The sequence below is a fragment of the Scylla paramamosain genome, chromosome 20 (genome assembly GCF_035594125.1).
Source record: "Scylla paramamosain isolate STU-SP2022 chromosome 20, ASM3559412v1, whole genome shotgun sequence".
Classification (NCBI taxonomy): Eukaryota; Metazoa; Arthropoda; class Malacostraca; order Decapoda; family Portunidae; genus Scylla; species Scylla paramamosain.
In genome coordinates, this window is record NC_087170.1 from 14,402,123 (window position 1) to 14,416,529 (window position 14,407).

Here is a 14,407-nt window from a genome sequence, read left to right on the forward strand (position 1 = left end):
GAGAGAGAGAGAGAGAGAGAGAGAATAATCTTAACCAATCAATAACCAATGACAATGACACTCTCCTTCCTGTGATAAGCAGAAGCTCCTGATACATGCAGGACACATTTCTTCTCATACATACTCAATATCTCACTGCCAATTTCATGTCCAGTCACACCAGTCACTCACAAATAGAAAGCCAAAGAAATATGAGCCATTACAAGAGAGACGAATGAAATAAAACATTGTGAACATAGTACATCTTTCCACACAAAATGATGAAATGAAACAAAATCTTGAATTAGCATATTGTTATTTGTCCTAAGATCACATTTCACGGAACATCTCTTTCCTTTCACTCCTCATCAACACCTTTGGCTTTTGGTCCACAATTGCCACTCACTGCCACACAATAATTACAGTAATAAATCTTCTCTTCTTTTGAGACTTGCAAAACAAAAACCTTTGCCTTAAAGACCCTCCTTCACTGACTACCCTGAGCCTGGCAAGATAATACTTATTTATCAACAGTATTTTATGTACATTGCACAGAGACATACAAAAAAGGTACACCAGATGAACTGAGAAAAGAAAGATTAATAACAAAGATTCTGAATGACGCTGTGCACCGATTACCTGCCATGGGGTGCTGCACAGCCTCATGCAGCATTCAGCACACCTGGGAACACCTGGGCCATGGTGGGTGTCTTACTGATACTGACACCCTAACACGAATGACACAAATAAATGAAACATACACAGATCTGGAAAGTGGGTCATGATATTTCTTCTTGCTATAAATGGGAAAGGCAAGTGTTCATCAAGTGAGTGTAATTACTGAAATAAATGGATATAACTGTAATTGATGCTGAGTCAATAGGGGAGCTTCAAAAGATTAGATGTATTTATGGACACAGATGACGAGTAGATAAAGGCAGATATGTATGCTTTTATTATAGACCTACCAACTTCATGCAGCTTCCCTTCAGTTATGTTTTTATATGAGACAAACAACTGGAAAAAGTTAAATAATGGTTATCAAAAGTGTTTTCATGATTCTAACAATAGTTTTTTTAGTTCAATAATGGAAAAAGCACTCATGAGAACTAATTAATCAGATGTGTGGCCTTTCAAAATCACCTCAATGACAGCCTAAAGTATTAAAGGACATGGGCCCTTGTGACTGAAAATGAGTGAAGTGGTCAAGAAAGGCTTGGTTAAACAATACACTCATTAGATGACAAAACAGCAAATATGAAACAGAAATGTGAACAATGTGTACAGCTTTCCACATCACATCAGTCCTGTCACTTCTACAAGGATGCTGGTGTTTCCTGTCATATCACTGCTGTCATCAATATCCATTCTGCTACCAATGTCATACAAATACTGTACATCTACCATTACTAATAACACTATCACTACTACTATCCAATCTTTGCTACACTAATATTTCTGCGATATCAAAAGAACCTTAAACCGACATTCTCACTTTCTCATTTTAGCACCAGTTTGTCTCTGCTCCAAGCATTAAAGTGAGGCAGAGCAGAACCTGACCCAACACTGTCTTGCATTCAGCACACACTACCTCACACACCAAGCAAACTCCAAGCATTCCAGTCCCCTTACCAAATAACCCCATTGCTGTGGCTTCATAAATCAGTCAACCTGCATATCAGAACCTCACTTCAAATGCTTGCACTTATAAGTTCATCCAAATATCAGATTCTAAATAAATACACAGGAAGCTTATTTTGAGATAACTAAGTATAAGTCTGAAAATAATCTGAGTGCCAATTTCTCAATACCACAACCAGTTTTGAAATTGCTGCACATTTAAGAATAGTTTTCAAGATACTTTCCCTGGTAAAAACTTGAGAATAGTGTGTCCATTCATCAATATCATGGCCATGGCTTTAAAGTTTAACATTTCATGTACTGCTGCTAAAAATCTAAGTCTTCGTAAAAATTCAAGACATATGGATGTACTAGGAGCAAAAAACATGAGCAAAGACTTATTCTATCTCATTTAATAACCTCTTAATCTCTCCTTTTTCTCCACCTCTTCATTTATATACTGCCTTCTCTTCTCCTCTACTTCTCTCAACCTCTTCCTTAGCATACACTGTCTCCTCTCCTGCCCTGACATCTCCCCTGCCTCCCTCAGTCCCCTCATACAGCCACAGGTATCACAGTGAGGCCCAGGCACCACCTCCCTGGTCTTGGCACTCCTTCAGGCTCCTTCATAGAGACTGGCCAGCAAATCCATGAGCACTGGATCAATAATCCATCCCAGTGGAGCAATAAGGCAAGTCAGTCAGTGCCAGAAAATAATGAAACAATATCCATGAACACCGAAGACACCTGGAACCATCAAACATATACTAATTAATAGTAATAACAGTGCATACATGAACACACACACACACACACATAAATTAACATGCGCACACACAAAAACAGGTATAGAAATAATAACTTTTGTACACACACACACACACACACACACACACACACACACACACACACACACACACACACACACACACACAACATGAGCATTAACCATCTCCCAGCAAATAAAAGTAATACACACACACAAACACACACAAAACAGTATCACCATAAACATTTCAACAACAAATACTTGTATACAGAGGAAAACAAGCAGAACTGAAGACCACCATTCACTCAGTCTTCCCTCCAGACAGCTTGCAGAGGCACCTTATATGTACCATTTGTCCTTTGAGGGTTAGCTGAGGAACACTGGAACCTTGGACTCCGCTTCTCCCACTGTCCCATTGACTGATATTCCATTGCCTTCCTCATTGTCAATCTGTGAAGACATGACAGTGAATGTGAGTGAGGAATTCAGCATATACTATTTCTTTCTCTCTCTCTCTCTCTCTTTTCCTCCTAAATCTTACCACAACTTTAACTATATTTTGAAGGAAAATTATCAAGATATCAAACTAAACTGCACCAGACATTTACTTTTTTTCCTTAGCCATCATACTCCTGACAATGAAAAAAATCCACTTGCACTTCATCCAGCTGCCAGCTGAAACACACCTGTGAGGAGGGGCCACAGCTGGGCAGCGGCCGGGGCATAAGTGGCGTTGGCTCCGGGATGAGAGCGTCGTGCATGGCGTATCTCCAGGTCCACTTCTTTGCTACTTGCTCAAACTGCTTCTTGTTGGACTCGTACAGCTGTCCTATCTCAGGCTCCATACACACCTGTTGACACATGTGTGTCTAAACTTTCTCACATCAGCCTACCCTGTTTCTGTATTTCCCTCTTCCTATGACTTTAATTCTTTCAAGAGGGAAGTTTCAAGACACTTTTCCTCCAACTTCTCTTTAAACAATGGTACCTCAGTGGGCCTTTTCTTAACTTTCTTTTTGTTGCCCTTGGCCAGAACCTCTCTTACATGAAAAAAATTAATTAATATTAAAATATAAAATATAAATAAATTAAAATATAAATAAATAAATTAAAATATAAATAAAAATATAAAATCTACATAAATCAAAAGAATATGTTTAAGATGCATTCAGAAAACAAAACATCACAAGCATGACTCAGTTCTGCAAAAAGCACAATTAGGTCTGACACACACACACACACACACAATGAAATTACAAACAAAAGTACGAGAATAAGAAAAACCTACTAAAAATTACAATAAAACCACAAGAACAAATCAAGAAAACAACAATCATAACCAAAAAAATAAGAAAACATTATGAAAAGAACAAATTAAGAGAATCGGACCAAACCTTCAAGTACATAAAAAAAAAATCTAGAAAGTACAATCTATAACAAACAAAAGGAAAACAGGAAATCTACATCACCACCAAGCCATAAAAGCATATAACACATCCTACCACCAAAACCACCACCACCACCACCACCACCACCACCACCACCAGCCCACCTTAGTGTAGGGGTCGGTGAGGAGGGACTGGATGGAGATGAGGACCTTGGAGATGGTGAGAGCCAGCGACCAATTGTGCTGGATGGAGTCAATGCCAATGTCCCCATGACGCGATACATTGGGGTGGAAGATCTTAGTGATGAAGCACACAATGGGAGGGCACAGAGGGTAGCTGGAGGAGGAAGATTAGGAAGGGAATGAAAATGGAGACAAAACATTATTAAAGGATCAAATACACTGAAATTATTGAGATGCATTGATGGGAGGACATGGGGGTAGCTGGCGGAGGAGGAAAAGGAGAGGAAGAGAGCGAAAATGTGGAGGCAAAGAATTATTATAGGATCAAATGCACTGAAATTATACAATGGGAATATACAACAGAAATCACTCAAAACCTCACTGGCTCTGTAATGAGAGTTAATGGAATTTATGTACACCAAACCCCACAAATATTGCAAGCACTGATGTAGCAAATACTGGACATAACAAATGCTTCAAGTCTATCAAACAAACCTCATATATAGCAGTCTCCTGATTATTATTAGAAGTAAATATAATGATCCTACAAAGCCTCCCAAACAACCACTGCAAATTGGAAGCTAATTTTCACTAAATGCAATCAGAATAACTACAATCTGAATACCTACTACCAACTCCACTTCAATAACTTTAGCCCACAGAAAGACCTCAGAGTGAAAACCATCAGATAGAGCCCATTTTCAGATAACTACCCTTCACCTATATAGTTCATTATTCCCTAAGCTTACTGTAATTGTCTCTATCAATTAAAACCCACCACTGATTCCCTCCATACCCTTCCTTGATACACAGGAAAGCAGACACCACTCATTCACCTTACCTGGTTTCTATGGGATGCCGATGTCCGTACTCACCTGTGTGGGATTTGAATGTATAGGAAGAAGGTGCCCCCCTCATAGGGAGAGCCAGCTGGACCCCTGATGGATGCCTGCCAGTGCACCGATAGCTCATCCAGAGGACACGCCTGGATGCCCTCCGGTGGGTCTGATCTCAACGCTGCAAGAGTGAGAGAAACATTAAGTGGTGTTCATGAGGTGTGATAGTACAAAGAAAACTAGAGTGTGGAGCATGAGATGAATACATAATACATATAATGACAATAACTGAGGGGTAAGAAAAAATTACTGTAATGTTCATTAATACAGAAAAGTAGAGTGAGAAGCATAAAACAGTGTGTGAGGTGTGACATTTGTGAGGTTAACTGGAGCGTGAAACATTAGTACGTGAAAGTGAGGTGATTACTGAAATGGTCTATGAAGATAAAAGGAGAGCCAAGGGGACTCACATCTTAGTTCGTTGCGCAGGCGGTTCTTCCTCCATGAATTTTCATTGTTGAGCGGCTGAGTGAGCAGAGACATCTTGTGGAGGCACATGAAACACGGGGCACTCTCAGTCCTGCAGCACAAGACAAAGGATGTTGTGTAAGTCCAGGGTGTGAGTGAGTCTAGGGCATGTTTGGGGTGTGAGTCTGGCATGTGAGTTTGAACCATGTCTGGGACATGAGTCTGGGATGTCTTTTGTATTGATTTACTTTTTCAATAGTCCTCAGTGAACTCATTAATTGTTTGTTGTCATGTCTCTTTACACTCTTTTGGAATGCAACCCTTCCTGTTGCCATGATTCCTCACCAGAACATTAAATTTGATCATGTGAAGCTTACACAGTGCAAGCTTTCCATTAATCTAACCTCATTTTCAAAATTAAATAAACAATACATAACTAAATAAATTCAATTTAAAACCAAACACCAAGAAAGTACCATTGGTTTGTCTGATAGATTGACTGCAATTTTTAGCAATCCAACAATAAGGTCACACACACACACACACACACACACACACACATTGTTAGCAAGTTACTTTATCAACAGAAAATAGAAAAATAACATGCAACTCCAACATGACATCACATAATATATAAGAGATAAAAAATAATACTAAGCTGTAAAGAAAGGAAAGTTATCATTTGTCCAAAACACCTGACCCAACCTAAGCTAACACACACACACACACACACACACACACACACAACAAAAAACAAATATTCCAATTCAAAATTTCACCCACATATAAGCATCTGTTCCCTTTCACCACCACCACCACCAGACAGGCAGCACTTACAGCTTGGTATAGATCCTCTGCCAGGGCACCTCCAAGTAAAGGCTAGAGAAAAGTGGCCAGCGGCGGCGGGTGTAGCGCTGCCACTGCTCCTCAGGGACATGACGGCGCACCAGCTGACTCCACCGCTGGCACACCTGACCCACCGCCCACAGCGTCATGTCATCCAGGAAATCAAACACTAGCATCCACACTGAGGGAGAGAGAGAGAGAGTGGAGGTGGATGATGTTTTTATTTTTTTTTATTTATTTATTTTATTTTATTTCATTTTATTTGTAGGAGCAGCACTGGCCAAGGGCAATAAAATTTATAATGAAAAGGCCCATTGAGCTGCCAGTCCCTAAAGGAAAAGATCTGTGTTTATCATATTCTTTGCTTTGTATTCATGTTTGTTTGCACCTATTTGCTTTGTATTTTCACTTCTTCCTTGCACACACACACACACACACACACACACACAAATTCGCAGCTTTAAAGATATATATGACAAATTAACTTTAAAAGACAGGACATTACAAGCTTGACTCAGTCCTGTAAAAATACAATAACATACATAAAAAACAATTAGGTAAGAGCAGAAACACAAACAAACATATCCATAGAAAGCATTACAATATACACAAAGAAATAAAACCAAAGCTAAAGATTAAATCTATCACCTCTTCATAAGATGAGAATAACAGTAACAAACTCAAGCTACCACCACCTCACCAGTACTCAGACACAAACCCTCACCTTCAGGAGGCATGCGATGGATCAGCGTGGGGTCAAGGTTCTCACTGGGCCGGGGACACGTGAGGCGGGTGATTTGCTCCTGGAGTGCCGGCTGTACCAACGCTCGGCCCTCAGCACTCCTCACTGTCGCCACCCTAGCCTTTGCCACCCTCACCCCACCCCCTGCCGCCCCTTCCCTTCCTGCACCCCCTCTCCTGCAGCCATCTCGTCCCCCCATCAACATCCCACTCACAGGTGACCCTGCACCACCAGACACACCACCACACACCCCACTTACCCCAGGGAGATTCAGACCTCCACCAGCACCCCCAGAGATGTCTATTGCTACCCCAGACACTCCTTCTCCATTGCCTCCACCGCCAAGGCCTCCATCCACCCCCGCCTCCACCCCAACCTCCATGTAATCAAAATCAACATGATCCATTGCTGATGCCACCTCCTGGAAGGCCTTGGGGTCCATGCCATGCTGGGGGAAGGCCTGAGGGGCAGTCTCAGGGGGAAGCTGCTCCTGTGTCTGGTAATAGTCACTTGGTTCTCTTGGTTCTTCATTGCCTGAGTCCCCATCATCTGTTTTCTGTGGGTGTTTGAAAGTAGTGACCTGCTTGTCTTAGTGAGGGAGGGAAGAAGACTGAATATACAGAGAGAATACACACACACACACACACACACACACACACACACACACACACACACACACACACACATACACACACACACACACACACACACACACACACAACAAATTTGTGGAAAGTATGACAAGAAAAAGTACTGTGTAAGAAACAATACTTCAGTTTTAGAAAATGAAATAAAAATAACATGATATAAAAAAAACAGGACATTATAAGCTTAATTCAATCCTGTAAAAACGCAAATCCTGGATAAATTCCCCTAGGTACACACACACACACACACACACACACACACACACACACACACACACACACACAAAGAAAAGAGAAAAAAGGAAATAGAAAATAATAACAGGAATCAGTAATAAGTGAACAGATCCAAAGACCCAGAGAGCAAAGAAAATACATAAGGAGAAATGTTGAAAAGACCATTCTCCTGACCAACAAATGAAGTGCATACACACACACACACACACATGCACTCACCTCATGGTAGGGACGCACACTGGCCTGCTTGGAGGGGTCATCAGGGTACAGGAAGACGTGGCACGTGGCACACAGCGGCTGGCAGAAGTTTGGACCGTAGTAACCATTGCACTGGAAACACGCCTTGTGCTGCAGTGGGGTGGAAAGGACGCCAGTGAGGGAGACTGTATGGTGACTCAAACTTGGTGACAGAACGCACTTTAACATTGTACTGGATTGTGAAACAGGAGTAAATATGTCAATAAACTAAAAAATTATTCTGAACACTAGTATTTGGATTGTGAAATAGGAGCAAATGTGTCAATAAACTCAAAAATTATTCTGAACACTAGTACTGGATTGTGAAACATGTGAAAAGGTGTCAGTAAACTCAACCATTACTTTATCACATGTATGGGCACATCTCAGAATAATACCAGTCTCACAATGATATAGTCTTGCTTTTTTCAGTAAATAACATAATATACTTTACTCATACACATCGTTACCGTTGCTATGATAAGGGTTAAAGGGATGAAGGTTCCATTCTTTTAGTATTCTCTAGTACATACCTGCTTTCCCCACCCTGAAACCCTAAAGCCTTCCCACCACACCCCAGACTTGATAAAGAAACGAAAAGAAAATGAAAGGACTGTATGACGCTGCAGCTTTTAGGAATTACCACAACACCTATGAGCACCTGCAATTAACTGAACCAATAGCACTGCAAGCTAACAATTATAAGAATAACATGTAGTAACATCAACAAACAATGGCAAAGAAATAGAACATAAACAAGAGGCACACAAAGAAGAAGAAGAAGAAGAAGAGGCATGCACACTAATGACAAACCCCAACTAACACTGAAGAAACTACCTCCCATAGGCAACACACACACACACACACGCACATCACTCCCAGCACAATGGTAACCTCCTCACAACTCCACATTTCCTCCTTAACACGCTTCCACACCCACGCCCACGTCTCCCCACACGCCTTACTGGATGGGTGAAGTCCTCAGTAAACTCCGTCATTGGGAATAATGGTCGGCAAGCGCCTCAGAATCCCATGCACGAAGATTTTATTATCACGACAGCGTCCTGTGCTAGATGAGTGTTGCCAGTGTTGCCGCCACTGACTTGCATCCACACCCCTTGTCCCATACCAAGAATACCACATATACTTCATTAATACGTGTTTTTACTGAGTTTCATTCAAGTTTTTGTAGTATTAGAAATTTTAATTAGTCTTCACCTCGCACTAGAAATTTGTGACTAACGTGGGATATGGGAAATATGATGATGTTGTAATGTCTGTCCTTATAACTTTAATAAAAGTGTGTGCGTGTTGTTTTACTGAATTACATCAATGGAATATATTACTATAAAAACTTTCCTTTATTTGTTTTGCACTAGAAATATCTAAATGTCGTGACCTGCGATACATATATAGTAAAATTATCATGTCAAGGTCAAGCGAGAATCTGGTAACACTGCACTACCATAACAACATCATCATCATCATCATCATCATCATCATCATTATCATTTTCATCAACCCCATTTCACATATTTTATACCTTTAAGTCATCGTAATAATAATAATAATAATAATAATAATAATAATAATAATAATAATAATAATAATAATACTCTTTTTATCTCTGCTACGTATTGAATCTAATATGTATTTTAAACACCAGTAGAGGATTAGCAGTGAAATACGTATGGCAAGTAAAAGAATTACATTTGGCATTCTTGAAAAATTTGTGCCTGATATGCAAATGCGTAGACAGAATACTCGAGGGAAATGTGTAGGATATATCAAATCAAAGCAACGCAACCATATTAACAGTACTTTATTAACGCCAAACATTTGCAGCATGACAAACAGGCCACATGATAAGAAGACCAAGGGCAAAAGGAACATTTAAGAGGGATAAGAGGAGAAAAATGCGTATCATATATTTTCAGCATCATAAACATACTGCGTGAGAAGAAGAACAAGGATAAGAGGGACATTTAAGAGGAATAGGGGGAGCATCTAAGAGAAGAACAAATGGAGAATAAGGAAAACAAGAGGAGAATAAGCATGTAAGAAGACCAAAAGGTGTGTGAGGAGCATGTAAAAACTAAGAGAGTGTTAAAGCATCCAATAGGAACATCCAAGAGGAAAATCTAAGAGGAGGCAAGGCAGGCGTCCCAGTCTGGCCAGAGCCTTTCTTTAATCCTCTTGACGTAGGAAACCAGGTTAGGGAACTCATCTGCGAAGAGAGAGAGAGAGAGAGAGAGAGAGAGAGAGAGAGAGAGAGAGAGAGAGAGAGAGAGAGAGAGAGAGAGAGAGAGAATAAAAATATAAAACTGCAATAAATACAAATATAAATGAACAAATATGGAAATAGTAGTAGTAGTAGTAGTAGTAGTAGTAGTAGTAGTAGTAGTAGTAGTAGTAGTAGTAGTAGTAGTAGTAGTAGTAGTTATAATGATAAAGAAACACATAATACACGTTCATAATTATCTGTGTGTGTGTGTGTGTGTGTGTGTGTGTGCTTCTCTCACCTGTCAGCATGGCGTGATAAGGTGATCGCTTGTAGTTGTACAAAATATTCGCCATCTGAGCAAACACCGTGCAGTCCACCTCGTTCATCTCCTCGCCCATCAGGTAACTCTTTTCACCTGCAATTAGGAACATGCAATAAATAATATCAATTAATAAATAAGCGATATCATTCTTTTAAATACTTCGACACCTTCTCTCGATTGCTTTTCATCAGATTCTAGTGAAAGTTATTAGGGTTTTAGGGTTAGTGATAATTTGACATTAATTACGTACTTTTAACAGGCTATAGTGGAAGTTACTCGTGTCTTTGAAGTTGTTTTCATATTTTCTTCTTTCTGTTTATTTCAAACGGAACTTATTGGTCTGGGTCTCAAATATCCACTGTCAAAATAACGACCTTGTCTGACGCTTTGTAAGATTTTATTTGCGAAAAAAAAAAAACGATGACACGGGATCTAGAGAAAGATAAAGAAAAGATGAAGATAATGATGATAATGACAGCACACACACACACACACACACACACACACACACACACACCTCCTACCCACCTAAGTAATCAGATAGGGCTTGCAAGTCACGCCAGGCAAACTTCCTAACTTCCAGGTGTGGCAGGCGACCTACTCCCTGGTGCCAGAGTGTGTTAGTTCGCAACCACGCATACACACGCAGCCCTGCCCGCATGTACCAAGATGGCGGATTCCTGGCGCCCTCAAACAGATTCCTCCCGCCATCCATCTTGATGCGCCACTCTCGAAGACACCTATTTGTGAACAGAGGGAAGGGATGAGTAGGGAAGAGTAAGGGTAGGGGAAAATAAAAAAAAGGAAGAAGAAATTTAGAGGAAGAAATGGAAGGTGAATATAAGGGAAAAGATGAGAGGAGTGAAACAGGAAGAATGAAAGAAAGAAAGTGAAAAAAAGGAAAGGAGAAGAAAATAAATAAAAGAAGATGGGAAAGGTAAACAAAAATTACTTATATCCTTATTTTTTTCAGTCCTCTTCTTTTTTTTCCACTTCTTTCCACTCCAACCATCACCACCACCACCATCACCGCAACAACACTCACTAACAAGAAAAAAAAAAAAAAAGTATCATAAACTTCATCTCTTTGAGGCCTCGTACCCCAGCTCCTCCATCACCACCACCACCACCACCACACTCACCAACACAAATGATCCTCCACCAACACAGTGAACGCCCTCGCCACTGCTTGCTCCACCGCAGAGAGGCTCGAACCCAGATTCAGGTTACGTCTTTGCCGCAGCTCCAGTACCACAACGCCAGAGTCCGCCACCTCCTCCCCGTCCTCCATGGTGACCCAGGGAGTAAGCCAGGACTCTCCCAGTGGTTCGAAGTGGTCCAGCTGGAAGGGCGGAATAACATGAATAGATGAGAGGAAAGAAAGAGGGGTGGAAAAACATGAAAACGCCCTTAAAAACATTAATAACTTCCATGAAAATTTGTTGAAAGTATAGAAACTTTCTCAGCCTGTAACTAAAACCATGAAAACACCCTTATAATTCCCAATAAATTCCACGTAGAGCTTATAAAAATTAGATTATTGTCAAACTAGAATTATAACCATGAAAATACCATGAAAACACCAAAAAATTTCACCAGAGCTTGCAAAAATTATAGAATTATTGTCAAACTATTAGGAAAACCATAAAAAACACCCTTAAACATACAAATAGATCCTGTTAAAAGTAGTCGGGATCTTAGGCGTCGAAGAAGAGGAGAGAACGAGGTAAAGTGAGAGGAGAGAAGATGAAGAGTAGGAGAGAAGTGTAGTGAAAAATAAAGGGAAGGAAAATGAGTGGAGACAGTGAGGAGTAGGGAGGAGTGGAATTGGAGGAATGTGGAAGAAGTAGGGAAGAGAGGAGGGTTTAGGAGAATATGGGGAATGGAGAAACAGTTTAGGAAAATGAAAGGGGAGGCGAAAAGAGAGTGAGTACAGGAGTGGTAGGGGAAGTGAGAAAAAAATAAATAAATAGAAGTTGGGTGAGAGGAGTGGAAGAGAGGCCTGATTGACTGACTTACTGACTGATTGACTGACTGACTGATTGATGGAGTGATTGACTAGCTTAAGACATCGCAAGAGAGAGAGAGAGAGAGAGAGAGAGAGAGAGAGAGAGAGAGAGAGAGAGAGAGAGAGAGAGAGAGAGAGAAGGGGGGGATGGGGGATCTCACCTGGTAGGGTATTTTGGCCAGTCTGAGGAAAGTGAGGAGTTTCAAAACGAATGGGGAGATCGAGGGAGTCAGCGCTCCTGGTGACGGGCAGTGAACCACCACGCAGCGCGCTTCCGCCCACGCACGCCTGGTTAGTAGCAGCAACAGCAGCAACAAAAGCAACAGCAGTAGTAGTAGTAGTAATAGTAGTAGTAGTAGTAGTAGTAGTGACAACAGAAATAGTTATTGGTGAGTTGTGGTGAAAATAATAATAATAATAATAATAATAATAATAATAATAATAATAATAATAATAATAATAATAATAACAACAACAATTTCACCGCTCTTCTTCAACCACCACCTCCTCCTCCTCCTCCTCCTCCTCCTCTTCCTCCTGTCATGAGTCGCAACGCCTACCTCCTCCTCCTCTTAGCCAGGTGCACATACAGGTAAACAGCGGCGCCACACACTGCTATCACGCTGACGAGGAGAAGCGCCACTGTCACCACACAGTCCCCTCCGCTGCTAATGTCACTCCCTGCCATCTGCTGTATGACAGAATAAAATATGTTACTCTCCTACTACTACTACTACTACTACTACATATGCTGGTGGTAGTGGTAATGGTAGTGTCAGAAAGTGCTTACATACAGCCCTTTGTGCTCTACGGAGACGTGGAGACTGGCAAAGTGTGTGTGTGTGTGTGTGTGTGTGTCACTTGAGACTTGAGAGTACTTGTATTTATCTCCTGATTCCTCTTATCTTTCTCTTTCCCGTCCATATGTGGGTAAATATCAGCCCTTGTGTGTGTGTTTGTGTGTGTGTGTATGTGAACAGTGGCAGGACAAGCACATATTTCTCATTTTAAAACGCCTTACAGCAGCCTATTCTTTTATAAGGAATTTTTTGAAGGCCACAGTATATATATATATATATATATATATATATATATATATATATATATATATATATATATATATATATATATATATATATATATATATATATATATATATATATATATATATATACTTGAAAACTAGAATAACTCACAGTAGAGCCTTTTAAAAATAATCAAGATAAAATGGAAAAGGTTTGAGAATACAGGTCCTTGAGCTAAGTAAAGTTTGCAAGGTAAGTTAATGATGCACTTATTATAGAGCCTCTTAATAAAAAAAAAAAAAAAAAAAAAAAACGATCAAAATAAAAGGGGCCGAAAGTTTGAGAATACGGACTCTTGAGGTAAGTAAAGTTTGCTGTTCAAGTTAGTAGAGCCTTTTAAAAGCAACCAAGATAAAAAGGACCTAAGTGTTTGCCTGGAGCTTCTGGTCAAGTCAATGGTGCACAGTTTACTCCTAAAAGTCATTCACCACACACGTTGATAAGTTTCTACAATAATCTGGCGTAGTGTCCCTTCACTTTCTCATCATCACCACCATCAGGAAAAGAGCTGAGAAGGCCACCCGTGCACCACCACAACACCACACCACCACACTGCTCACCACACCCATTGGTTTGGCTTCCCTGAGGAGAGTTTTCGATATGCAGGAAGAAGCAACACGTACCCAGACTAAATGAAAATATGTGGAAAGAAAAATGCGAAAAATGCGTGGAGAGAGAGAGAGAGAGAGAGAGAGAGAGAGAGAGAGAGAGAGAGAGAGAGAGAGATTGGAACAGATGAATGAGAAGACATAAAACACAAGAGGAGGAAGAAAGATAAAGCAAAACAGAAAAAAAATGCAAAGCAGATGGAAAATTAACA

At 40.4% G+C, this 14,407-nt stretch overlaps 2 protein-coding genes across 6 annotated transcripts; both read right to left on the reverse strand.

The window, feature by feature from the left end:
• Positions 1 to 278: 278 nt before the first annotated feature.
• LOC135110403 (uncharacterized) lies at positions 279 to 9,070 on the reverse strand. 4 transcript variants are annotated; one of them, XR_010273245.1, is made up of 10 exons: positions 8,914 to 9,070; positions 7,931 to 8,059; positions 6,813 to 7,386; positions 6,080 to 6,269; positions 5,245 to 5,354; positions 4,814 to 4,955; positions 3,921 to 4,092; positions 2,977 to 3,219; positions 2,718 to 2,818; positions 279 to 2,346 (listed from the first exon to the last, which is right to left on the reverse strand). XR_010273245.1 is itself a non-coding variant. In XM_064022686.1 (10 exons), the coding sequence occupies exons 1-9, from the start codon at positions 8,944 to 8,946 to the stop codon at positions 2,735 to 2,737; spliced, it is 1,599 nt and encodes a 532-aa protein (XP_063878756.1). In that variant the 5' UTR covers positions 8,947 to 9,070; the 3' UTR covers positions 279 to 2,346; positions 2,718 to 2,734. The 4 variants fall into 4 exon arrangements, 3 of the variants coding, with proteins under 3 accessions (XP_063878756.1, XP_063878755.1, XP_063878757.1); XM_064022686.1 differs by having other exon boundaries at positions 3,055 to 3,219; XM_064022685.1 differs by having other exon boundaries at positions 279 to 2,818; positions 3,055 to 3,219.
• Positions 9,071 to 9,755: 685 nt separating this feature from the next.
• LOC135110404 (failed axon connections homolog) lies at positions 9,756 to 13,412 on the reverse strand. 2 transcript variants are annotated; one of them, XM_064022689.1, is made up of 7 exons: positions 13,293 to 13,412; positions 13,063 to 13,193; positions 12,664 to 12,790; positions 11,637 to 11,836; positions 11,023 to 11,234; positions 10,471 to 10,587; positions 9,756 to 10,175 (listed from the first exon to the last, which is right to left on the reverse strand). In XM_064022689.1, exons 2-7 carry the CDS (start codon positions 13,188 to 13,190, stop codon positions 10,090 to 10,092), a joined length of 870 nt encoding a protein of 289 aa, XP_063878759.1. In that variant the 5' UTR covers positions 13,191 to 13,193; positions 13,293 to 13,412; the 3' UTR covers positions 9,756 to 10,089. The 2 variants fall into 2 exon arrangements, with proteins under 2 accessions (XP_063878759.1, XP_063878760.1); XM_064022690.1 differs by having other exon boundaries at positions 13,297 to 13,366.
• Between the last annotated feature and the right edge of the window lie 995 nt (positions 13,413 to 14,407).